The following is a 24,067-nucleotide window of genomic DNA, read 5'->3' as shown; positions in this document are numbered from 1 at the left end:
TCGTATCTCTGGCGCCTGCCGTGACGTTAACCAATCGGTGCCAGCTCGGAGGTGGGACATCGGCTCAATAAAGTTAGGCTGACACCACAGAGGCTGTACTCGTAGAGCTTGCTGGGTCAAGGTGCTTTCCTATTTCCCCAGTAAAGCAGCTCCTGTGCTGGCAACTGCTTGACAATTGATTGCAACCCGCTTCGACTTTCGCAGCTCTGTTTGTGCAGTATCAGAACTCTTTCTTTTCGGTGAAATGGAATTTCTCAGCATGTGTGGTTTAATTCTGATCCTGTGCCCTTGCTGTGAACTCCTGAACCCAATCCACAGTGAACCCTGAACTCTGTAATGTTGTGCTGGCACTTCGCGGAATGACGTGGCACCCACTCTGCAAGAATGTTGTGCTTCTGTCATTGTTGTGATGCACTTTTATGCCTGAAACAGTAGACCAAGAGTTTGCAAATATCATCGGCAGTGCTCACGTTTGCCATGCGCAATAGGGTGTGACTGGCATTATAACAATCTCTATTCATAAGTTTATTATAGCTTGTCTTTCTCTTGGCAGCGCAATCAACTTCCCGGGACAAATTCTGACTTGCAAAGATTGGGATAGGCAGTTGAGCAAATTTGATGGGAATAAGTCAAACTAGTTTGGTTGCTGAGATTTCTCAGATTTGGATTCATAGTCAAAATTGAGTCATATTATAGACGGAAAACAACCAGCATTTAGTGTTTTTATTTAAAAATCAACACACCTCTAGAGTGAGTGGGACATCTGACTCAGAGGTAAGGACACTACTGATGTTCCACAAGAGTCCCTACCAGCATTTCATTATATGGCTACACAGAAAACTGTTGACTTTGACCCAGCCCTTCATACCTTTATTGTAAGCGTGCGGCAGACAACATTGACCGTGGAGCTTCCTATACTCCCAGGGAGTTGTTACCCCTGAGGTGAAATTTTCCAACGTCACAACTCCGAATTTATGAAATTTGCAGTATCAGATGAACATTAAGTAGACAGCTGCCTAAAATTACTTTTTGCAGTCAGACGTAAGTCTGAAATTCTGGCGGGTCAATGAGCAGATTTGCCCAGCAGTTCATTATGTGGAAGAAAGTTAACTCTGCAATCCAGAAAAGCATCGTCCTCCTCACCTCCGTTCCCCAACCCCCCGGATTGTCCGTTGTGAATTTAAGTGTCAGCCTTTCATGGCTTCGTGCATAGGCGGAGATTGAATCCAATCTCCCTCAATCCTTCTGAATGAATCTGAGGGGTTGGGACTTATAGCCTACCCGAGTGGGCTGGACCTCTCAGCTCACACACAGTGGTCGCGTCGTTTCGTGGCTGCCGATGATATTGGCATAAAATCAATCCTTGCAGCATAGCTTGGCTTTCACCGAGACTCTTGGTGCAACTGCAAGGACCTGGCCGCGTGTTTTCGAAGGGGCTCTTAATTCTGACAGGTAAAGCAACCACTAATCTTCGGTAAACTTATCCTATCCCCGGATTTATTCATTTAAAGAGGGATTTGTTGTAAGCGATTGCTGGTATCGACTTGTTCCCATCGATAAATGCTTGAGTTTCTGCTCCTTTTTTGTGCTTTGAATTACCGCTTGCATTTTGGTCGGCCCAGATGTCGTGTCCGTCCTTGTGAATTCTAAATAATTCATTTCCGTATTTTTGTAGAATATATACAATTGAATGGATTATTGCTTCTAGCAGGAGATTTCCAAGAATTGAATCTATGATGTATGGCTCAGCTTTACTGTGAGTTACATGTTTTTAGGCAGAGTTTTGGACCCTTGCACATCGTTTAACAATGCTTCACTTCAGTGTTTGAGATTGTTGCTGAACTTTCCTAACGTTCGACCCTGTTAGCAATGATCCAAAAGCATGAGATTGCCTGTGATTTATTCTCTTTAAAGACAGAATGACCTATTACCTTATGTCCAGGGCTCGCTATCGAAGGCCTGTTAACAGGATATTTTGAGAATGATTAATGATCCACAGTTTACAGCCGTTTCTCCATTTAGACCGAAAGCGAATTTTATTTCTCTTGGCTAATGTGTCAGAGAAAATTGGAAATACTCCGACACGGATTGTTCTCATTTCGCTGAATGCTAAATTCTTCTTTTTAACTACCCAGTGGTGTCAGCGGTCGGCTTCTCTTTTCAACTCCCATACCTTTGGAGAGAGAGAAAAAAATAATTTGACTGCAGGAAGGAAACTCCATAACAATTACCCGGCCACATAACCAGAAACAGGTTTCAAACGGCAACTGTCAATTTCAACAATTTTGTGGAAGAAGGGGGCATTGAAAGAGATGGGTGTACTTGAGAGTTGTTTCCAGACGTAGGGTCTGACTAAAACATGTCAGAGATCGCAGTCCCAAAGATGTTTACCATAAATGTGAGATTTGTAAAAGCACATCCCAAATACATGTCAACGGTGGATTCCACTGCAGGGTATTTTTTGTTGATGAAATCTAACGATTTAATATGAAGGCACAAATAAGGCTTTTATTTCCCTGCCTGGCAAGAGTATGACAGAATTGTTTTCTGCAGAAATAACATTCTCATGAAATTATGTCACCCTTTTTGCTTAGCGGGCAGCTGCGAATGCAACATTGTGCATTCTTCCACAGAGCACGCGTTGAGAACAGTCATAGCCACCATTTGACAAGGAATTGAATGTTGTTCAGATTATTACTTCTCTGACATTAATCGAGGGAAATATTTAAAATAAAAAAACATGAAAAAAGTGCTGAAAATACCCTAACCAACTCTTCAACTTTTATTTAAACACAAAGAGATTTTGAAATCAAAGGCAGTTTGAAAATATTGTTTATAAAAATGCTCATAGTATTTTTTGTCCTTCCTAAAATTATTCTGAGTTTACCAGTGTAAGTTGTAGCAGTCGTTTTATTAGGGTTGCTGCCGAAAACACTGGGCTTGGTTGAACACGCCGAAGGGTTGGAGCAGATAGTTTGAAAAGCGGTTTTGTGCCTGGCCCTTGTTTTCAATCCAGGTAGGCCCTGGGAACGAGCTGCCTGCTGTTTCATCGGACAATGTAGATGGAGACATTCCGCTGGCTGGGCTAGGAACAAAAGGAATCTTTCACAATTGTGTCGAAGGGGTCCGAGTGGAAAATTGATGGCTGGCAGGTGCGCCTAAGCCACGGGAGACTCTGTTTAAGATCCGCAAGCTCGCAGTACGGTTCCTGGAAGAGGCAACGAGCAAGTTGGAGACCACACTCGAGGCCACAAACGGCATCGTAAGAAGGAGGGAATTATCTCCATCCAGACTCAGAGGAATAGTCACTCGCACCCAATAGTAACTCTGAGCTTGGCTCGGAAATATAAGGAGTTTTTCAGTTAATCGTGACGCCGTCTTTACTAGCAATGACTGGTGAGTGTCTCCACATAGCTCCGAGTGCCCGCGCTGTGAGATTCGAAACAGATTGAGGCGAATTTAGATAAGTTTGCAGCGAAAGCAGTTCACTCTGAATAGCTAAATCAATGGCACGCGTCACTTTATTTTTAATTTTAATTGCATCTCAAAGTAAATTTCTGTAGAAATGAACCCGGTTAAATATCAAACTCCAATTGCCATGCTAATATTAGAACAAATTCACCGCCGATTATGTTTAACCCCGTGAGGAACCTCAGCGAAATGTATCATCGCTGTGTAATCGTTTGAGAGATTATAAAAGTGTGATATAAAAAAGCGAGTGCTGGACATACAAAAATGTAATATTCTTCTGAAGCGACAACTGTATCTGTCTTCACAGAGGATGTTAGACACGTTGAATAAAGCCGGTACCTTCGTTTTCGCCTCAGACTCCCAGATAGAAGTGCTTTTCAGACAGAAGTCTGGCTTATTTCTGCAACTACTTTTACACAATCTGCCCCTTTTTTAAAAATTATAAATACACTCCCCCCGTTAAAGAAGCCTCAATGAAAAGGGAGCGTGGCTCTGGGTGTTAGCGGCAGTTAGCCCCTTGAGTAAAACAAACCAAACGATTAAAACTGATGATTTTTCCGTAAAAAAACACAGCCTGCAGTGGAGAAATGTTACTTTGGCAATATTTGCATTTTAAAAAGATAGTCGGCGCGTGCAAACGAGACAAAGAGATCTCTTTATGTTGTTCACTCCGTGAAGCATTTACAAGACGCGAATTGGAGCGGTTTGCTGCGAGTTTTTGACTCTAATGTTCATTATGAAATTCACACGGGCGTAATTTCCTTTCCAAAGGACTTATCCCGGGCTCATTATCACAGGTTGGTCGAACGCGGGAGAGCAGCGAAGATAATTAATTTGAACATTCCCAGAACAATCATCGGAATCTGCTGAAAATCGGAATTAACCCCGGATACTATGCGTGTTGATTGGCTCTAGTGCGTATGCATTCGCTGCACAATGTCCCAAAATACGCGTTTCTGGTCAGTAAACCCACTCTGGATAACTTCAATAGGGAGAAGCAAAAATTATAATTTTAAATAAACCGTAGAAAATAAGGACAGGGCGAACGGTAAACGGGGAGAAGATGCTCATTCAGCAAACATCTCTACTACTTGTGATAAATCAGTTGAAGATTTTAAAATTCTTTCAATGACACATGTGCAAAATAATCTGCCGGTGCTGTTACTTTTATTCCCTGTACCTCTTATTGTCCAACAGACCATGGGGGCCAATGGCGTGTTGGTTTCGAACCTCCCACCCCCAAGCACCCTCACTCCCCCAATACATTGAATTAACTCCACAACGACTTAGAACACGAATAAGCTCCGTCTCGGCTCAATATTGAATATTAATGCGTCCAAACAGATTGGATAATAAATGTGACTTGGAATTAAATGAAGTTGTTTCTGATCTGCATGACCCCCCAACCTGAGACAGGCAGCTCTGGCGAAAAAGCAACGCGACTGACAGACGCAATCAGATGCAAATAGGCGCAGAAGAGCTGAAATTATCATCAACAAACATTCCGTCGAATTTCCATCTGCTCCCTCTCCTTCTATATCTATATTGTATATATAGGGACAGCCCGGGAGGCGCCGCATTTTAATAAGTTATGGGACGGCAAATTGACACACATCTTAATCAAATCTTAATCCAAGAAATTAATTCACGGCGCGTTTATCATCTTTTCAGTCTCTCTCTCCTCCGTGAAAGGTGTTATCTGATTGTATAAAACCATAGCTATGTCTCTGGTCACATACGGAGGCACCTGGCTTCATGTTTCGGAGGATATACTGTTTACCCTGTTGGCTTTTTCCTATAAGTGACATTTTAAACACATCCTGAACTCAGTTTATGGGCAACACATGTTCCGCTATTGTTTCACCCGAAACCATGACAGGGTGACCCTCGCTAGCAAACTGTGGCGGTCTGAGGTCTCAGCACAACGAATCTTTTGATAGTATTTATTTTAAATGATATTGCAGTTTTGACACCAAGTCCTGATTTCTCCATTCGCAGTTCGACAAAGGAGCAAAAGAAAATAATTCGAAAGAAGGAAACATCCTCATAGTAGAAGCATGAAAGATGTATATTACAACAGCAATAATGGTTCAGAACGACAGCAGAGCCTTTTTGAAATGTCTAGATGTTGTGATAGGCACTATATACATTAATATATACTCTACATAATTCAATCGGTCAGAAAATGCAACAAATATCAAACATTATTTCCAAACTAAGTTTCGTCTTGTGAACACCTCAAAATACTTGCTTTGGGATAAATTAACAATCGGGTCGATAGTCGAGAAGTGGCCTTTGTCATGTTGTTTCAACCGACTGCAGTAGACAAAACTAAACGTTGAATTAATACAAGTGTCATTCTGGGTGTCAAAGCCTTTCATTTAAATATTGTTTCAAACCTTAGGTTCGTCGATCAATGTTACTGTTTGTATTTCAATTTTAATTAGGGAGAAAAATAACATTTCTATCGTATTGTATTATGTCTCTTAGCCAATCGTACAATAAACAATTTTATTTATTTACAGGAATATAGTAATTATTGTTTATGCAAGTTAAAGGCTCGTGTATTAGGAAAAATATTTCGCTATGACAAAAGAAGCAAGCTCTACACTGTTGACAATCATCTGGTAGAAAGGCCCAGTAGTTATAACAGCTCTGATTTCGCAGCTTTAACGTGGCATTAATTACAAATATATACAGGATAGACCCTAAACTAAATTACATCGTTGCAAAATACAAACGCTGTGAATCTTCTCAAATTTTAATTCAGTCGTTTCATTTTCAACAGTGCAATGCAGCCCATGACTCAATGACACACAAGTAGTAACTAATCTTACAAAATGAGTAAATTCGCTGATTATTGGGGCCAAAAGATGGATTATAATAATGGCTTAATACCACGAAGAATTGCAAGCAAAATTCCTTCGTATATATTTTACTGTCTCTGAATGTTTAAAATGTGAGTCTGATTGATATTGACAACAAAGGAAACGGGTTCTCCTATATCTGGCAACATATCTATTAAAATGACCTCGATTTTAACGAATAGTTATAAAGCAGTAAAAGCCGTGCCTTACAAATCGCAGTTGGAATTTGGTTAACCAATGATAGACATACCTTTGTCAATATTCGAACTATCCCTTTTCGGAGGTTCAAATTTAAACAGCATCCAGATCCAGAAGTTGATCACCTGCGCAGGGACAATCATCCCAAATTCTAGTTTAGGAAAATGATTGATTCACAGGCGACAATAGTCAAACCACCCTCATATCATGACTATGATTTTTTTCCTCTAATAGTCAGGCACCAGCAAGTTGCACATAATCGAATGTGTATATGTGTTATGTGGGCAGGGGTCTTTGTTTAGTTTGGATTGGCTGATGTGAATTTGCCTTGCTCTTTCTGCAGGACAGGCTCATCGAATGGAATACAACCTGTCGGCCGGGGTTCTGACCGACTCGGACGCTCCTGATCACAGCCCTATGACTCTTTCGGACTCCGGGACCCCACAGCGAGAACCGATCTGTAAGACCCACCAGGAGAGCAGTGGTGAGTTTCTGAACATTCTCACTGCACTCGGGGATTGACTGCAGTTCATCAGAGGCAGGGCAGAGATGGGAAGAGGTAGGCTAATAAAATCAAAAGGCTGAAACCTGAAAACAGCCTTCCTAAACTTAAAAAAGGGCTAATTAACGAAAGTGAAAGAGTGATGGGTGATGAAGAGATTATGAAGGCCTGAGGCCGCTTTCAATGGTTGCAAATAACCCTCCGTTAAACCTGGCGACCTCTAGTGGATGCTGAGGTGAGTGAAGGGTTTCAGGCCGGATCGTATCGCCCCCGATGTCAATTGAGAGGAAAAAACGAAAGACTTGCGCTTGTATAGCGCGTTCACGACCACCAGGACCTCTCAAAGAGCTTTACACTTAATTAAGTACATTCGGGGTGTTGCAGTATCGGAACGGACAATCTATTTGCGGAGAGCAAGCTCCCACAAATAACGGTGTGATAATGAAAACTCTTTCTACATCATGTTCCTCTGCCCCTTCTCATGTTTGTAAAGTTAAAATATGTTGTCGCTAAACCTTGCAAACAAGTATTCAATTTAGTAAAGATTTAGTTTCCAAATTTTTAATCATATGACATTACATTGGTTTCAAACTCAAATCGGTTTTCAGATCCTGTTTGTTGTTTACAATTGCTGTTTAATGTTTACTGTGCTCGTTACATGTTGAAGGTACAGACCCGAGGGGGTTTGTTCGCCGTTTTAGCTCCAGGCTGTGCTTTGGGTGAAGGGGCCAGTAGCGTTTGTGGCGAGCCAGTCCCAAGATAATAGGACCCTAGATAACACCGTTCGCGCAGGATTAAAGCAAGTCAGATTGAACTGAGAAGAGGAGGAAACTCTATTGGTTTAGGTGCAGACAGATCTGTCCCTATTTCATCATCAGCCTGAGGTGATCGAGTCTGGTTGATCAACCCGCGATCAGGATTGGAATTCTAGATTCTGTTACGGAGCAAAACACTTGCAATCATTTCCAAGTAACGACCCAAGAACATTGACCATGTGGCCGAATAAAAACAGTGCTGCCGATGAAGAAAATTTGAAACGAACACAAAGTCCTGAAGAAACTCAGCAAATCTGGCGGGATATGTGGAGAGAGAGAAACCGAGTTAAAGCTTGGAGTCCAATCTGATTGCAATTTGGAAGGGACTTCAGAACAAGTTCTGTGAGTTGAAAGTGAAGACTCAGATTGTACTCGAAAGTTATCTCTGATTTAGGAACCAGAAGAACTGTGGATGCGGTAAACCAGGAACAAAAACAAAGCTGCTGGACAAGCTCAGCAGGTCTGGCAGCATCTGTGGAAGAGAAAACAGAGTTAACGTTTTGGGTCCGGTGACCCTTCCTCAGGACCCGAAACATTAACTCTGTTTTCTCCTCCACAGACGCTGCCAGACCTGCTGAACTTTTCCAGCAGCTTTGTTTTTGTTATCTCTGATTTTCTCTCCACACATGCTGACAGCCCTGCTGCGTTGTCTAGCAGTTTCAGTTCATTCTTTTGGAAATATCTGAACACCCTAACTGATTTTGCCTGGGCATCTGCACTCAAAGGGGGCTTTAACCTTTTGTGAGTCACACCTTGGCTTACCCTGACACGGAGCCCATTGTACATTCAGGGCCACCCGTTCTTTAAAACCTGAACTTTGTTTTAAATTGAAACTCGTGGCATGCCTCCTCAATGTGGACGGGGTTTGCTGCGTCTCAGTGCGGCAGGGGATTTGGAGATTAACCGCGGACTGTACTCTCTGTGGTGGGAGAGACCTGATTAAAAGCTGCAGGAAGATAAAAGTGAAATATTGGTCAGCTGGTAAGCATGAGATATCCTCTTCGTAATACAACCCAATCGACCGTCCGTCTCATTTTTTAAAAATGCATTATATGATATAATCTGGCGGAAGTGCAAACAAAGGAATCTGACCCGGGAAAGAAAATACATAACGCCACTAGGAATTGTGAAATAAAGACATTACGTAGGAAGTGGGATAAACCTCGGTCTAAGTCATAAGAAATTCCCACAAGAAATCCCAGAAGAGCCAAATTCGTTTACACTTTGTTTCAAGTCTGTGTTTTCTTTTTATGGACCTCTCTGAGGTAACCCCACGCTCAGTTAGGACACATCCAATTTTATTCTGCTCACAAGCGGGTTGTTCCGTCGAAATAATACTTTCGTTCTGGGTCTGATCATTCTCAGCGGAATTTATTCCGGATCAGGATGTTTAATGAACGGTGCAGATTTTATTTGGCTGATAATCACGACTCATTAAAACGGAGGTCAGCATTCAAAGATGAGCGTGTATGGGTTTGGCTTCGAAGTCCTGAGGTATTTTGATGTTAAACCCTAAACACACAGACACAGACACACACACACACCCAGACACACACACACACACACACACACACACACACAGACACCCCTTCTCAGACAAAGGACTGCTATAGCCTGTGATCAGATCGCCCCACACCACCGCTCCCCCCCCCCCAACATCGTGCTGCTAACAGATGTGAGAAGCCGCGTTGGAAAATACACCCATCCGTGCCTCCAAATGAAGATAATTGCTCAGTCTTAAAGTCCATTGGTTCACAATGTGGTCTGTTAAAAAGAAGAGGCTTTCCCTCCCCAGCAGGCTACAAACGGGCATCGCATTCAAGCACTCCCAGTTAGTGTCCATTCAATAAAGATCAGAGTTTGCTGTATTTTAAAAATAAAGTCCTCCTTTATATTCCCAGTGTCCTATAGACTGCTGGCAACGTCGAAACCGGCGCCGTTTCCTTTCGAAACGGTCTGCCCAAGTTTTAACGGGGATTAGTAGAAATTGCCGCCTCTGTGCGGGAAAGAATTGAACAAAGATCTAAACAGACGGAGTCACTTCCGGATGTAAAACCCGGGGAGCACGGCAATTTGGACATATTTTCCGGCTCTTCCCCAACGCCGGGAGGTGAGGTGCTACAAACCGAAGCAGATCCTACAGCTCGGAGTTTTAGAAGTGGGGAGGAGGGGAGAGGGGGGTTTAATTGAATTGAAGCGAGTTGATTAAAAAGGGATTGACGGCGCCGCGATCTGGCACGCAATGAGCTCTCTGTTTAAAAACCATCAAAATATTTACTTTCCAAAAGCTAATCTTTCACTGACAGATCAGTCACATCTTTATTTGGTGGAGGTCTGGGCTCAAAGAGAGATGGGGGAGAGATAGAAAGAGAGAGAAAAGGTGGTGTGGTTCAACAAGAATAAGGCACATTATAAGCACAGAGGGTCTGACACAATCTTTACTTTCCAAGCGGCCCCTGTGATTTGTACAGAAATCTGCTCATAGTTTATACTTTTAGCTGGGAATTGACTGACTCCCCTATTCTGCGGTTCACTGAACGTTACACATGAATCAGATTGTGCGAGTTTCAGGGTGAGTTAAGGATTTGTAAATCACTTGGAACATTACTCTAGCGAGAACAGCTCGGTAACGAGAGAGAAAAATCCAGAGTAACTGTACTGGGAGTACCTTGGTTTATCATACAGTCAGGTACGAGAAAAAAAAGGGAGTCAAATTTTCGTTACAGGAAGGTCAGTAAATATATTCACACGAACAATTGTTTCACAAAACATGGACCACATTCCAGAATGAGGCTCATTTCGCAAGTGAACTGCCGTATTTTGCTCAGCTTGATCTGAAATGGTCTTATTTGGACCAAATGAGGCTTTCATTTAGCAGTGGCCCCTCCGTATGGCGGTGACATTTTAATACACAGAGAATCGACAGCCGCTAAAGGGTCACGGAACTGAAATGTTAACTCCGTTCCTCTTTCCACAGATACTGCCAGACCTGCCGAGTTTCTCCATCACTGTCTGTTTTTGCACAGTGTTCAACACAACAAGACGAAAGCATTACAGCCCAAAATGCTGTATCTTGGAGGGAAAAACAAACTAACTAACTGACCCACCGACCTGCTCGAAGATAAATTGTGTTCACCGGCCACAAACAGGAAATCACCTACCTCACAACACCACCACCCCCCCCATCCCGGATTTTAATTAATAGAACCCGAGCTCCTAATGTTAAAAGCGAGAAAATGTCACTGAAACAAAAACAAGTTGCTGGAGAAACTCAGCAGGTCTGGCAGCATCTTTGGAGAGAGAAACGAGTAAATGTTTTAAGTAGAGCGACTCTTCTCCAGAAAACGTAAACGTGCTTTTTTCCTGCAATCATTCCGATAAGTCTGGGTGTAACGCGGAAAAGGGGAGATAGTGTGCGGATGGAGCCCGGGCTCTGACTTCAAATCTGACTCACTTCTTAAAATAAACAGTAATCCCCATCTCTCCTTTGCGATGCCGTTGGATTATCGAAATTAAAATGCATGCGCGCTTTATGATTATGAAAAACCCAACTCGATAAAGTATCCTCTCAACTGGGAGTTATTTTCCAATGAGATTAGTTTTACAATGACCATACCGAGGCATACGCACTCCCCGTTTTTGTTCAAACTCTAGGCTTATATTTGTAAAACAAGCTTATTAAATGCCGCCTCGTCCTCAGTATTTGCATCGTCCTGGGCTAAACAGATGACACCACAAGCGTGCTGCAATGACCCTGTCCTTAGATTCTCTATGATAAAGTCTATTGTCCACAGATTACAGATTTTAATCACAAATGATCATAGGTTGTATTGTTCGTTTCACTGCTAACTAATAAAGAGAACAGAAAATAAGTGAGTGCAATTCTCTTGCGCCTTCGAGCGACATGTGAATGGTCCAGTCTGTGAGAAGGAGCGCCATGCCTAGATTGCGAATTTTCAAAACAAAGTGGAGAACTGGTTATTTGTTTGATAGGCGTTACACACGTTTTAACCTTCCGCATGATTGAAAAGCATTTGCGGCAGGACCTCTGGGACTTTGGAATGTGAATACTTTAAATCGAGTTAAAATAACCTCCAGTTTATGAACAAATGCCAGAAGCGCTCCCCAGAGTGAGTTTACAGTCAGAGAGACAGTAGCAAATATTGAACAAGAAGATATTGTGACTGCTTTTGTAAATAGCCGCTATCTGGGGAAGCTGGCATTTAGGAATATTTCGCAAAATTTCCCTCTAGCCGCACGGAAATCAAATATTATGACTGTACATCATGAATATTAACTTGCCCGCTGTTTAAAGAAAATACTCATTTCCATTGATGATACAGGAAGGATTTAACCTGTTTCATTTAGCATTTTCACACCGTGTAGAATTGTTTTTGCAATGGGGAGTAAAGACCAAGAAATTATTGTATTGCAATAATGAAAAGAGATCAAACATCGACAGGCAACGGCCCGAGCAGAGCAGCGATTGCTGAAATTTGTAGATAGGCACGCGAAAAGTTGACGTTTAAAAGTGTAAAGCTAGAAATTGCTGCAATTCTCACCTGTAGATGCTGGCGCCGAGGACTTTCACATCATAAATTCTTTTCAAGCTAATATCCACTGGGAGATTTGACGATACTTTTGCTGTTACGACGTGACAATCTGATGCCATAAAAACAGCCACCTGCGTATCCAGGTTTAAACTTTAACTTAAAATAGAGGCCAGATTGAGCGAGCAGCGGGAGCAGTCTCTGAGAAAGGCGCACAATCTTGTGGCCGTCCACATTCTCTGCAAAACGCTTTTATTCCCCCCACCCCCACCAAAGTTTAGGTTTCTCCCTCTATAAGTTATCCGTAACCGCCCGTGCAAAAGCATCCGAAACTGCACAGAACCCAAATAATGGTCGTGGAGAGAAATATCTGACTGTATTTGTGTGGGCCGGTTTCTTCACGGTTGAAATTCAGTTTGCACTGCTACGGATCGATTTTAGAATACAGGTTCGTGAAGGTCCAAAACTAAGAAGCGAAGGGCTTGAAATTAAAAACAAAATCAACTCTCCCGGGATGGTTATTTATTGTTTTTTTGTTTATATTAGAAAAATTCGTTTGATTTATCAGCAGATAAACCGAAATGGCCTCGTCCTTGAACTCTCGTAAAGTGAGATAGCTATGAATTAGATGCGGTTTTTACAAACAGGAATATTACATACATCCGTTCATTGGAAGTTGAAGTTTTCTAGTTGTTCCACCGTTATTTAATGAAACAGTGAAAATAGGATAAAAAAAAACTCCCCTCCATTGTGATGAGTTACCGTGATGCCTGTATGTTGCAGTGAAAGTGTATTCAATAAAAAAAAGCCATACAGGTCATCACTTTGCTCAAGTTGCTCAAAGTAAAAGGACCACCAGAAGTGGAGTGAGCCAATCTTAAAGGGCGTAGCGCACTGATGCAAAATGTACTGGATGCCCATGAGAGCACAAATAGTTCATAAAATCTAAGGAGGGCCGAGCATATTTTGTTTCGGCCCCTCTTCTTGGAGTTAATTTTTCCCATGTTCGGCGGTGGGGGGAGGAGGGCTGGAAATATTATTGGGTGCCCTGGTTTATTCAAGGTTTTCAGACATGCGTGGTATTTTTTTTACTCACCCCCGCCCCCTCCCCCCACAACCACCTTCCCTCTCCCAGGAAGCTCAGGGTTTCTGACAGTCATACCGCGTCAGTTTTACAGTTTGCATCACTAACGGGGCCCGCCTTAACACTCCTCACAATAAGGAGGGGTCTGAGGGTTCATCTCTTCCTCATTTATAACTGCCCCTGAAGCTAAGCCTTTAATAAACACGAGTTAGAGGAAAGGCGGCGAGCAGGGGGGTCCTCATACCTGCGCTTGTCAGCCTGTCTGAGCCAGGGATTTACTTGCAACTAAACGGATGCCTTCTGTGGGGTCCCGAGATTGGGAGAAGCTTTCCTGACTTGGGGAAGGGATAGAGCACAAGACACTTTTTTTTTCCCCAGGAAAAGGTTTAAGGCAAAGTTTTAAGCCAAATTGAGCGCCCGTCTGTGTTGAGCAGGAGAGAAATACCAACATTTGAAATTTATCTGCCTGGTGTTGTGGCTTGCAAAAATGTCATCTAGCGTTCAGACATTCCGCGCCCATAGAGGACAATTCGCCGATCAACTGGTCAACGACCGGAAAAGCCAATGTGCAGGTAGGAGAGGAACGGATTCCCGGAGATGACCAGTGATCCAATCGGTTCAGGGGCGCTGGGTAGGAAGAGATTGTTGACAAAGAAAGGCCGCATTCCCCTCTGTCCCTGAATCTATCATTAACTGTTCATCAAAGAGAGTAAGTGGGGGGGGGGGGGGGGGGGCGGGGTGTGTGAATGAGGCTATCAAGGTGAAAATAATTCGCATAGTTTGTCCTTTATTAATCTCCTGCAGCCCGGGCATTCTAAACAACACGACCTTTTAAAATGACAGAATATTCTTGATCTAATTACGCTGCAATCTTAGTAAAGATTATTGCAAAGGTTAGCCTTGCGCTAATAGAAATTAATATTTGCTTTAGAACAGTTGGCCTCCCCCGCCCCCCTCTTCTGGTGTCCTTTCGGCCCATCTTGGTGACTGCAATTTTAACTGTCCCGACCCTTTCCGGACCAAATGGTTTATTTCAAACCCTCAAAAGAATAATAATCGCGAGTAGCGATTTGTAGCTCACACAAACACATTAAAAAGATAAAATTACTTAGGCTGACATACCTTCTGCGTTAATACCGGGAGAATCTTACTGCGGACAGAGCTGTGGTGCTGTTAGAGCACAGGCAGCTCCATTTATTAATTAAACACTGATCCGCCAAATAAACAGACGGATTTCTGCAAGTGTCGGCGATTGTTTTGTTTGTTAAGGGCCAGGGTTCAGGATTAACTCAGAGCATCCCGCTTCCTGCTGCAGATAATGAGAAAACCCAGCAAAATCAAACAGATGAATTGGATTCCAAGGACCCCTCCATCAAGAAAAAGCAGAGGCGCCAAAGGACACACTTCACAAGCCAACAACTACAGGAGCTGGAGGCAACTTTTCAAAGAAACCGATACCCGGACATGTCGACCAGGGAGGAGATAGCTGTCTGGACGCACTTAACCGAAGCACGAGTAAGGGTAAGGCTGTTATGGAATCAGTTATCACTTTTTAGACTCTGAGTTGAAGCACTGAGTCCCGCTCAAACCACGTTAGCGTGTTCTGATGGATTCCTGAATGATCTAGAGAAATTGTACAAGGTAAACGATATAGCAGATTCCTTCAACGTACACGATCCCTAAGACATACCCGATCCCCAAGACACGCTCTATCACCAGGGCAACCAGTCAAGTCGCCATAGTCTTACCAGACCATAGGGTTGTTTTCTCTTTGGAGAGACAATGGTGGAGGTTTAACCCGAGGGTCACCACGCCTCGGATGAGAGGAGAGGTTGAGAAAGACAGTCCTTCATGGTAACGTCAGCCGGTGTGGGGATTGAACTCTCGTCGTTGACATCACGCTGCTCCGCCATCCACCCGTCCTGATCCTAAGTCATCACCGATCCCTAAGGCATCACTGACCCCCAAGGTGCAACCGATCCTTAAGACATTTCTCATCCCCCATACTTCGCCAACCCTTTAATCCTAACTCATATCTGTGATATATCCGACCCTCAGCACATACCTGATCTCTAAGAAACACCGGATCCCGAATATTCCAAAGAATCAAATCATTTCCCTGTTTTCGTTGCTGGTGGGTAGTTTGGGTTGGTCCAGCGTGCCACAGAAAGACAGGTTTCTAATCAAACCACAGAGCCTCATTGCCTGCCCAATTTTTGATTGTTTCCCCAGGCCGGACCCTGAATGTAGGATTGGTGATACACTTCTTGTCCCGAGTACATTTTATGTCATGTGATTGATTCAGACCCCTGTTGGAGTCTGAGTAATTACAACTGAAAGATCACATTCCGGCCTCACTATCTGATATTTACCAACACTCTCCGTTTATCTCGACCCAAGCCCTGACAGTTATTGGCCATGTCACAGAAGGAGCAGTGCCCAGGTAATGTGGGAAATCCCGAATGAGAGTGTACAACGAGGGAGTCCTGTAAGATCTTCAGGAAATGCATGTTTCTGCGTCATTTAGCTACCGAACCCAAGCTGTTTCCCGCGCTTCGACATGTTGTTAGTGATTAACGCTGGGGGTTTGTTATTAAACCTTGCATTATAAATGAGAGAACGGGTTTAGACAGCAGCTTTAAAAATGTTATGGTCTCTCCCGAATGATTACAAAATAGAAACCAGACGCTGTAACTATCTAATGCCTATTCCGATTTGTTTGTCCTTGGAGCAAGCCCTGATATAACTCAGGCTGGGAGAGACACTGGTCGGACATGGACTCATAGCCATAATGTAATTTTGACAACCAACTCATAGGGAAGATTCACGTCGATTTTTTCTCCAGATGGGATAACATTTTTTAAAAATAAAGTTGTCGTGATCTGCAGCGTGCTGCCTCAAAGCGCTACAAAAGGAGATTCAACAGAAGCTTTCAAAGGAGAATAGGATAAATATTGGATAGGGAGAGTACATCCCAGTTCCACAGGGAAAGAGGAAAAAGACGGGACATGGAAACGGCGAAACATAGGAGCAGGAGTAGGCCGTTCGGCTCATCGAGCCTGCTCGATCATTCAATATGATCATGGCTGATTATCTGACTCAGTACCCTGACCCGCCTTTCTCCACATTACTTTTGATCGCTTTACCCCTCAATAACTATATGTAACTCCTTATTGAAAACATTCAATGTTTTGTGAAGCGCTTTCTGTGGCAGAGAATTCCATAGGCTCACCACTCTCGGTGAACGCATTTCTATTCATCTCAGTTCTAAATGGCCTACCCTTATATCTGTAGATTGTGACCCCCTGGTTCTTGACCCCCGGTCATGGGGAACATCCTCCTGCATTTACTCTGTCCAGCCCTGTTACAATTTTACCGGTTTCAATCTATGATTCTTTCTAAACCCCAGTGAATATAGTCTGAATTGGACAAGCATATGGACGTACATGGAATAGTGTAGGTTAGATGGGCTTCGGATCGGTATGACAGGTCGGCACAACATCGAGGGCCGAACGGCCTGTACTGTGCTGTAATGTTCTATGTTCTATGAAGTGGAGCGAGCCCATACCCGTGCCGTTGCTGATGTTTATGTTGCTGTTTATTCTTGGACTCAATTTGGTTTTGAAAAAGCTGCTGACCTGTCCATCTGGTCACCACAATGATGACTAACAAATTATCATTTCATGTCGAGGTTAAAACCATGTGAGGCCGAGGTTGTCTGTCACAGAAACAAAAATAATCTGCTGGAAAAACTCAGCAGGTCTACCAGTACATGCAGAGACTGAAACGGTTTAACTTTTCGAGTCCAGTGACTCTTCCTCACAGCTTCGCCAGCAGTGTCTGTCTTTTTTTTTGTTCAGATCTCTTGCATCTGTCCGTCACAGAAACGGGAAGGGTGTTAGTACATTGAGTCAAACAGAGTCTGAACGTCGATTTTAGCCGATGACCGCGGGCCAGGCCAGCGTTAATGAAGTGTTTCCTGTCTGATCCAGGTGTGGTTTAAAAATCGCAGGGCCAAGTGGAGGAAAAGGGAGCGCAACCAACAGGCCGAGCTGTGCAAGAATGGGTTTGGCGTCCAGTTCAACGGAGTCATGCAACCCTACGATGACATGTATTCCGGCTACTCCTACAACAACTGGGCCACCAAGAGTTTGACCAGCAGCCCCCTGTCGGCCAAGGGCTTCCAATTCTTCAACTCCATGAACGTCGGGCCCCTATCCACGCAGCCCATGTTCTCTCCCCCCAGCTCGATCTCATCCATGACCATGCCGGCCTCCATGGTCCCTTCTGCGGTGCCCGGGAGCAGCCTGAATAATTTAAACAGCTTGAACAACCTTAACAACCCCAGCCTCAACTCGGCCATGACCGCCGGCGCCTGTCCGTATGCATCTTCTGCCAGCCCCTACTCATACCGAGATACCTGCAACTCAAGCCTCGCCAGCTTGAGGCTCAAGGCAAAACAGCACACCAATTTCGGCTACCCGGGAGTCCAGAACCAGGTGTCCAACCTAAGTCCGTGTCAATATGCTGTGGACAGACCTGTATGAGCCTAATGGTTGTTGTTAACATTCGGTTTCACCCTAAATATATGACCTTTGACCCCTCAATGTACATCACCAGACCCTTGACAGCGCTGGCTGAAACAATGCTTGTCCTGCTGCGAAGACAACTTCCCATTTCACGTTGGACAGGTTTTAGAGAGCTTTCATGAAAGTGTTATATTCGTAACTATTGCAGACAAAAAATGTTAATGATATACAATCCAAAATATGCATGGCCATTACAATCCGCCTTCTAGATTGTAATGCGGGGTCTGCTGTATATATGACGAACTTTTTTGTTTTCCTTTTGTATGTGAAATAATTATCTATAGTGTTTTTAAAGGTTAAAAGAAAGCATGTCCTCTAACTGCATACCTATGATCACTTGATTTGCGCCTTGGTTAATAGATTAGGAATAGAAAGACTGATCTGTTGTGAATGACTCACTGTTGTATATCCTCGCACAGTCACTCTCATGTAGCCCCGCACCGCCTCTATACTCCTCACAAATCGATCTTTTATCCATTTTTTTCCATTCAGCGCCTCACTGGCGTTTGACCACAATTCCACATCCCTATCAACACATCCCCACTTTGTATTCTGAGAATTGCTGCAGGTTAATGGGCTCGTTTTTCTGTGGGTCTTTCCTTAATTTGTCGAGTTATGAATATTTGTAACGGTTTGGCTTGATGCTGGTAGCTCTAGCATTTCTCATTTAATCTACTGTGCGCATCAATCTCCAAAAAGGCCAAAGTTTACAGACAAGATAGCTTGATTTGCACACTGGCTAATGCTTAATAAACAGATTCTACAATGTGCGTCTACGATATCTTATTATTGAGAGACCGTATCACCGCCTAGGGAGTGTGCATCTGGCTTTTTTTTTGAGAAACGTCCAAATGGGTGCATGGAAATCACCCATTCGCTGACTGAGAAAAGACACAATCGCCCTGGTAGCTATGGATCATGACAGCGGCTGCATTATCTGTCAAGAGCGACTTGAGGGAGAAAATGCGACCCGACTTTAAAACCCTTGCAAAGAAACTTTATAGCTGCCCACAGTCTCCAGATCGTTTATAAAATCCAGTTCAGATTGCCTTTACTTAGGGTTTGCAACCAACTAAAGTATTGTCAAATAGTGAAGGTTTAGTGTCCGAAACTCTGCTCTGTTATCCTCACTGAGGATTTTAAAAAAGTCGACAAAGACTACATCTGTAAATATTTCTCACAACCCGCGCTTATAGGTGTCAAAAGCAAATTGCAAAATAATCTGTGAGATGCATTATGTCAATGTTGTACAATTTCTGACTGTCCCCAGCAAATTGGACGGATTCAAAGAGACTTGTCGAGAATGACACCGGGGTTATGTTTTTCTCTCCAATTTGCTAAAGACTATTATGATACAACAGAAAGAATTGCAGGCAGTCATCTTGCGAGTATGAAACGATGATATATTTATAACAGTGCATTGGCACTGCGGGCTGTCATTGTTACCAGGAAACCCGGGCTTCATGACAACATTTATAAACAGAGAAAAAATAAAGATTAATAAATGCTGAAGTCTGAACCTATTTATCCAAACATGGAAGTACATTTGTGTTGAATTTTGACCGAAGCATTGTTTTCTAAATTGTTATAACTAATCATGTTAATTTGGATATGTACTTAAAGGTGGATTTTCAATACTTAGTTGTAATTTTGCATGAACTGTCATTCATTTTACCTGTTCCATATTTATTCTGTCACCTGGGCCATTCTGAATCGAATGCACATTGCGCTCGATTTTCAAGGTGTCATTGGACTTAGTCTTAGGAAGACAGGCTGCGAGGAGGACAGCTGTGGTTTTACACCTCTCCTGTGTGGGCTGCTCTCTCTTTAGAGAGAGGGAGATGACTGGCGGTGCTCACTACGCCTTAGATGAAGGCAGAGGTTGACGGGGACAGTCCTTCATGGTAACCTCAGCTCGTACAGTAATCAAACAAATGTTGGTGGCATCAGTTTATATTGCAAACTAACCGCCCAGCCAACTGAGCTCAATTACCCCCTCATCGCCTCTGCTACTCTCACGAAAACACGGCCTCACACACACAACCAGCATGAATATAAAAATGAGGAGGAACAAATACCTCTAAGTGGTCAGAGTGAGTCACCTCAACACAGAATCGGATAGGGACTTGTATTTACATAACGCCCGCCCTGTAAAACATCCCTCAATATTTCCCCTCCAATTTATTACGACTGCGATGCAAATGGACCCGATGTAAATGGTGGACCCCGTTTAGGCTTTCTGTGCACAGCAGGATCCCACCGACGGCAATGAGATGAATTTGCGTTCGGAGGAAGGGGCACCAGACGCGAAATGTTAACTCTGCTATTTTCTTCACAGATGCTGCCAGGCCTGCTGAGCTTTTCCAGCAACTTCTGCTTTTGCTCCTGATTTACAGCATCCGCAGTTCTTTCGGTTTTTATTGAGATGAATCATCTGTTGGCGGTGTAGGCAGGACACTCAGAAAGCACCCTCTCATTTTCATAGAACATAGAACATAGAACAATACAGCGCTCGAAACAGTCCCTCTGGATCCTTAATATTCACCTGGCCCAACAACCACCCCTCCCCCCGCCCCTGGCCCAAAACCCTTCGTTAGAATCCTACACTATCATTACTCAGAAGCGAGTATTGCGATTTATTTTCTCCAAAGCTCAGAAGTATGTTTACAGGGAACCAATCCCATGGCGTGTTACATTTCTCTCCCGCCCCCGTATCTGTTAATTTTCAGAATTCCCTGAATCATTTAGCAGCGGTGACGCCTGCGAAGTTAATTTCTTTTCCCTTGGCCCTCAGCGCTTTGACGAGTTGCGGGAAGTGGGAAATGACGTGTTTTTTTTCCTGAGAATGCCTAGTTTAACACGGCACCACAATCCTTATTGACTGAAGGCTGGCTCTAGTCTTGATTGGGAGCTCATTGCTGTAATGAAAGATCATGGAGCCCCAGTTGTGCTGTTCAGTGAACGCCAGCACCAGGTCTGGGCGGAGGGCTCGCAGCAGCTTGTACAACTACTGTGTTGTTCAGGTTACTCTGTTTCTTCGCTCCAACTCTCCGGGAAATTTGCAACGTGGGAAAGCTGAGCCGCCTTTCACTTTGCCTTTAACATTGAACGACATCGCAGCAATTCTGTTGCTGCATGTATGGATTGAAAAACACCTCTCAGCTGTTTGTTCTCCTTTTTCCACAGCAGGGAAATCCCCAGCTTGTGTTGAATTGGGTGAAATGACAGTGGGAATCTGCAGTCCCCTTTGCAGCCAGGCGATCGCTTTGGACTGGGATGTGTGTGTGTGCGTGTGCGTCTGTAGATAGTGGTTGAAGTCGATCAGAAAATTAGGATTCAAACAGAGAGCGCTAAGCAGCTCTCAGAGCAACTGTGCAGACAAAAACAGATTGCATTGTTTCGACCCGAAACGCAAACTCCTGTTTTCTTTTACTCTTTTCCTTGCCTTTTTATTTCTGTTTTCATTTCACATTTTCAACATCGCAAGACATTTGCGCCCCTTGAATCATTATAAAGTTTTCTGTTTTTTATTGCGGGTGGGTGTATCGATTCCCTGGCGGGTTTCTCACAATGGACCTGGAGATGCAAAGGGAGAGTTTAGAGGGATTTGGGCCAAATTCTGGCGAATGAGACTAGATTTATTTAGGATGCCTGGTCGGCATGGACGAGTTGGGCCGAAGGGTCTGTTTCTGTGCTGTACACTCTATGACTCGACTTGAAATTTGAAAGTGGTCCCGCAGACTGCGGAAGCAAATTTGCTGAAGGCCACGTGTCCAGAACATTGGCTTGTCTTTTCATGTTATGCAACATTTTAAATGTTTATTCCCACCAACTGCCTTCTGGTTAAATACTTTGTAATCAACTTGTTCAGGGATATAAGTTACACACTTATGGTCCAGAGGTAGGGACACTCCACTGTTACCTTCCACTTATTTTGAGAGTTTTAAAAGCTGCACATGAGAAACATTGGCATTTCCATATGACTTGATCATCGTAGGACATATGGTCAGCCGGGATGAAAGGACCGAGTGGCTGTACGAATCTATAGCTCTATGACTGGGCAAACGATATTTCCTCAGGTCAGCTTTGTATTTTTCAGTTAACTTTCAATTTGTCTCCCCTGGTTACGGAATTTCTACCACTGGAAGCAGTTTCTCCTTCATTACCAGATTCATGTCCTAGACAACTTTGAATTCCTTATGTTAGCCTCCTGTTAACATTCCCTGCCCCAAATAAAATGATTGCAGTTCCCTCGTGTCTTCACATAACTGAAATCTTTGGTGCCATTCTGGTAAACCTTTTATTTACTTTTCACAAGGCTTCATGTACAATCCTGGAGACAACATTTCAGTTCAGGCTCAATCAATTATTTCCAAAAGTTTAATTCAACTTGCTTTATTAATACATGCCTCCATTTATTTGTTTCAAGGACATGATATATATGGCTTCCTCAATTGGGTTGGCAAACACTGTAATCTGATAACAGAAGGTTCCAGTTTCAATTCCTCAGTCAGGCCAGTGGAAAGTTTACTATACTTGTCCAATGGGCTCTTTTGGACAGTGGTTGTGTGAGGGTAATTAGGAAAGTATTTACGACACTTGTCCTCAAGATACTTGGAAGAGGTGGTGAGAAGAAGCAGGATCCTTCTCTAGGCTGTAATTTACAGGTGTTTGCTGGTGAACAGACGTTTGGAAAATAGGTAAGAGAAAGAAGCGAAAGCAAAAGTTTATAAACAACTTGGATGTCTCAGCAAGTTTTACAGCCTTTGGAGTGGTGCAGTCACAGATGTAATGTGGGATACACAGTGGCCAAAATTCACATAGCAAACTCCCACAGACAACAATGTGAGGTCAATCAGATAATCTGCTTCAGTAATTTTTTCCGAAGAAGGGTCTAGGCCCGAAACATCAGCTTTCCTGCTCCTCTGATGCTGCGTGTTCATCCAGCTCTACACCTTGTTATCTCAGGTTCTCCAGCATCTGCAGTTCCTACTATCATTTGCTTCAGTAATGTCAGTAGAAGGATAAAAATAGACTATAATACTGGGTAGGGATCTTCTCCATTCCTCTTTAAAATTGTGCCATGTTATATTTTACATAAACCCAAAGAAAGGTTTGATTTAATATATCATCCAAAGGGTAGCACCACCTTCTTGGAATCTTCTGACTCAGAGGGGATAGTGTTACCTAATGAGTCATGGCTAACAGAGCACCAGAATAGGCTTAGTTTAATAGTGCTGGCAGATGACTAGCATGATCAATCAGTCCGTAAATTCCCACTTGGAGAATTGCCAGTTTGGTGAAACAGTGATGATGATGTCTTTGGTTGGACTCCAACATGATCCACCATTTTGAGAATGGAGGGAGGATGACCACAAACAAGATTTCAACTCTTCCTATTGCTTATAGTTTATTTACACAAACATAATTTCAGAAATTCTCTGAATGAGCTGATGATAGTGATACTGCCACAGGCTGGGACATGCGTTACAGTTATTTTTATTGCATACAACAAGGTAAGACTTGTGTTTTAGAAGCACTGGACATGTTACACTGTGATGCCACCCCCACCCCCAACCACTGAATTCTCTTTACACATTGGGAGATCTAGCTTCACATAAACATGCCAAAATCAAAAAGTTTGATCAATAAGTCAGTGAGTCGCAGTACCTGGATAATAATATTCAAATGAAAATTCATATTCTGTCTTAACTTTGGCACCATGTTTCAGGATTCATTAATACCTGAAAATGTTAAAACCATGACAAAAATGCCACATAGCAGGTACCATGGGAGGCAGTGGTCTAGTACTAACGTCACTGAAGTAGAAACCCATTAACCCCAGGCTGATATTCTGGGGACACTGGTTTAAATCCAACCATAGCAGATGGTTAAATTTTTTTGAAGAAAGCTTGAATTAGTGCAGTCAAATCCATCTGGTTTGGAAGGGTCCCAACTTGAAACATCAGCTTTCCTACTCCTCTGATGATG

At 43.2% G+C, this 24,067-nt stretch overlaps 1 protein-coding gene across 5 annotated transcripts; it reads left to right on the top strand.

Moving 5' to 3' along the window:
• The first annotated feature begins 502 nt into the window (after positions 1–502).
• pitx3 (paired-like homeodomain 3) lies at positions 503–18,842 on the top strand. 5 transcript variants are annotated; one of them, XM_048563569.2, is made up of 4 exons: positions 503–774; positions 6,880–7,020; positions 14,803–15,008; positions 17,480–18,842. In XM_048563569.2, the coding sequence occupies exons 2-4, from the start codon at positions 6,894–6,896 to the stop codon at positions 18,032–18,034; spliced, it is 888 nt and encodes a 295-aa protein (XP_048419526.1). In that variant the 5' UTR covers positions 503–774; positions 6,880–6,893; the 3' UTR covers positions 18,035–18,842. The 5 variants fall into 5 exon arrangements, with proteins under 5 accessions (XP_048419526.1, XP_048419525.1, XP_048419523.1 ...); XM_048563568.2 differs by lacking the exon at positions 503–774 and adding an exon at positions 1,253–1,452; XM_048563566.1 differs by lacking the exon at positions 503–774 and adding an exon at positions 3,073–3,396.
• The last annotated feature ends 5,225 nt before the right edge of the window (positions 18,843–24,067 follow it).

The sequence above is a fragment of the Stegostoma tigrinum genome, chromosome 37 (assembly GCF_030684315.1).
Source record: "Stegostoma tigrinum isolate sSteTig4 chromosome 37, sSteTig4.hap1, whole genome shotgun sequence".
NCBI lineage: Eukaryota > Metazoa > Chordata > Chondrichthyes > Orectolobiformes > Stegostomatidae > Stegostoma > Stegostoma tigrinum.
The sequence above is the reverse complement of the archived record's forward strand: the minus strand, read 5'-3'. Positions and strand labels throughout refer to the sequence as shown.

Excerpts from the sequence above, each read along its gene's own strand:
- pitx3 (XM_048563566.1), top strand. Across the intron at positions 7,021-14,802 it reads GACCCACCAGGAGAGCAGTG|ATAATGAGAAAACCCAGCAA; the intron begins GTGAGTTTCTGA and ends TTCCTGCTGCAG. Across the intron at positions 15,009-17,479 it reads TAACCGAAGCACGAGTAAGG|GTGTGGTTTAAAAATCGCAG; the intron begins GTAAGGCTGTTA and ends TGTCTGATCCAG.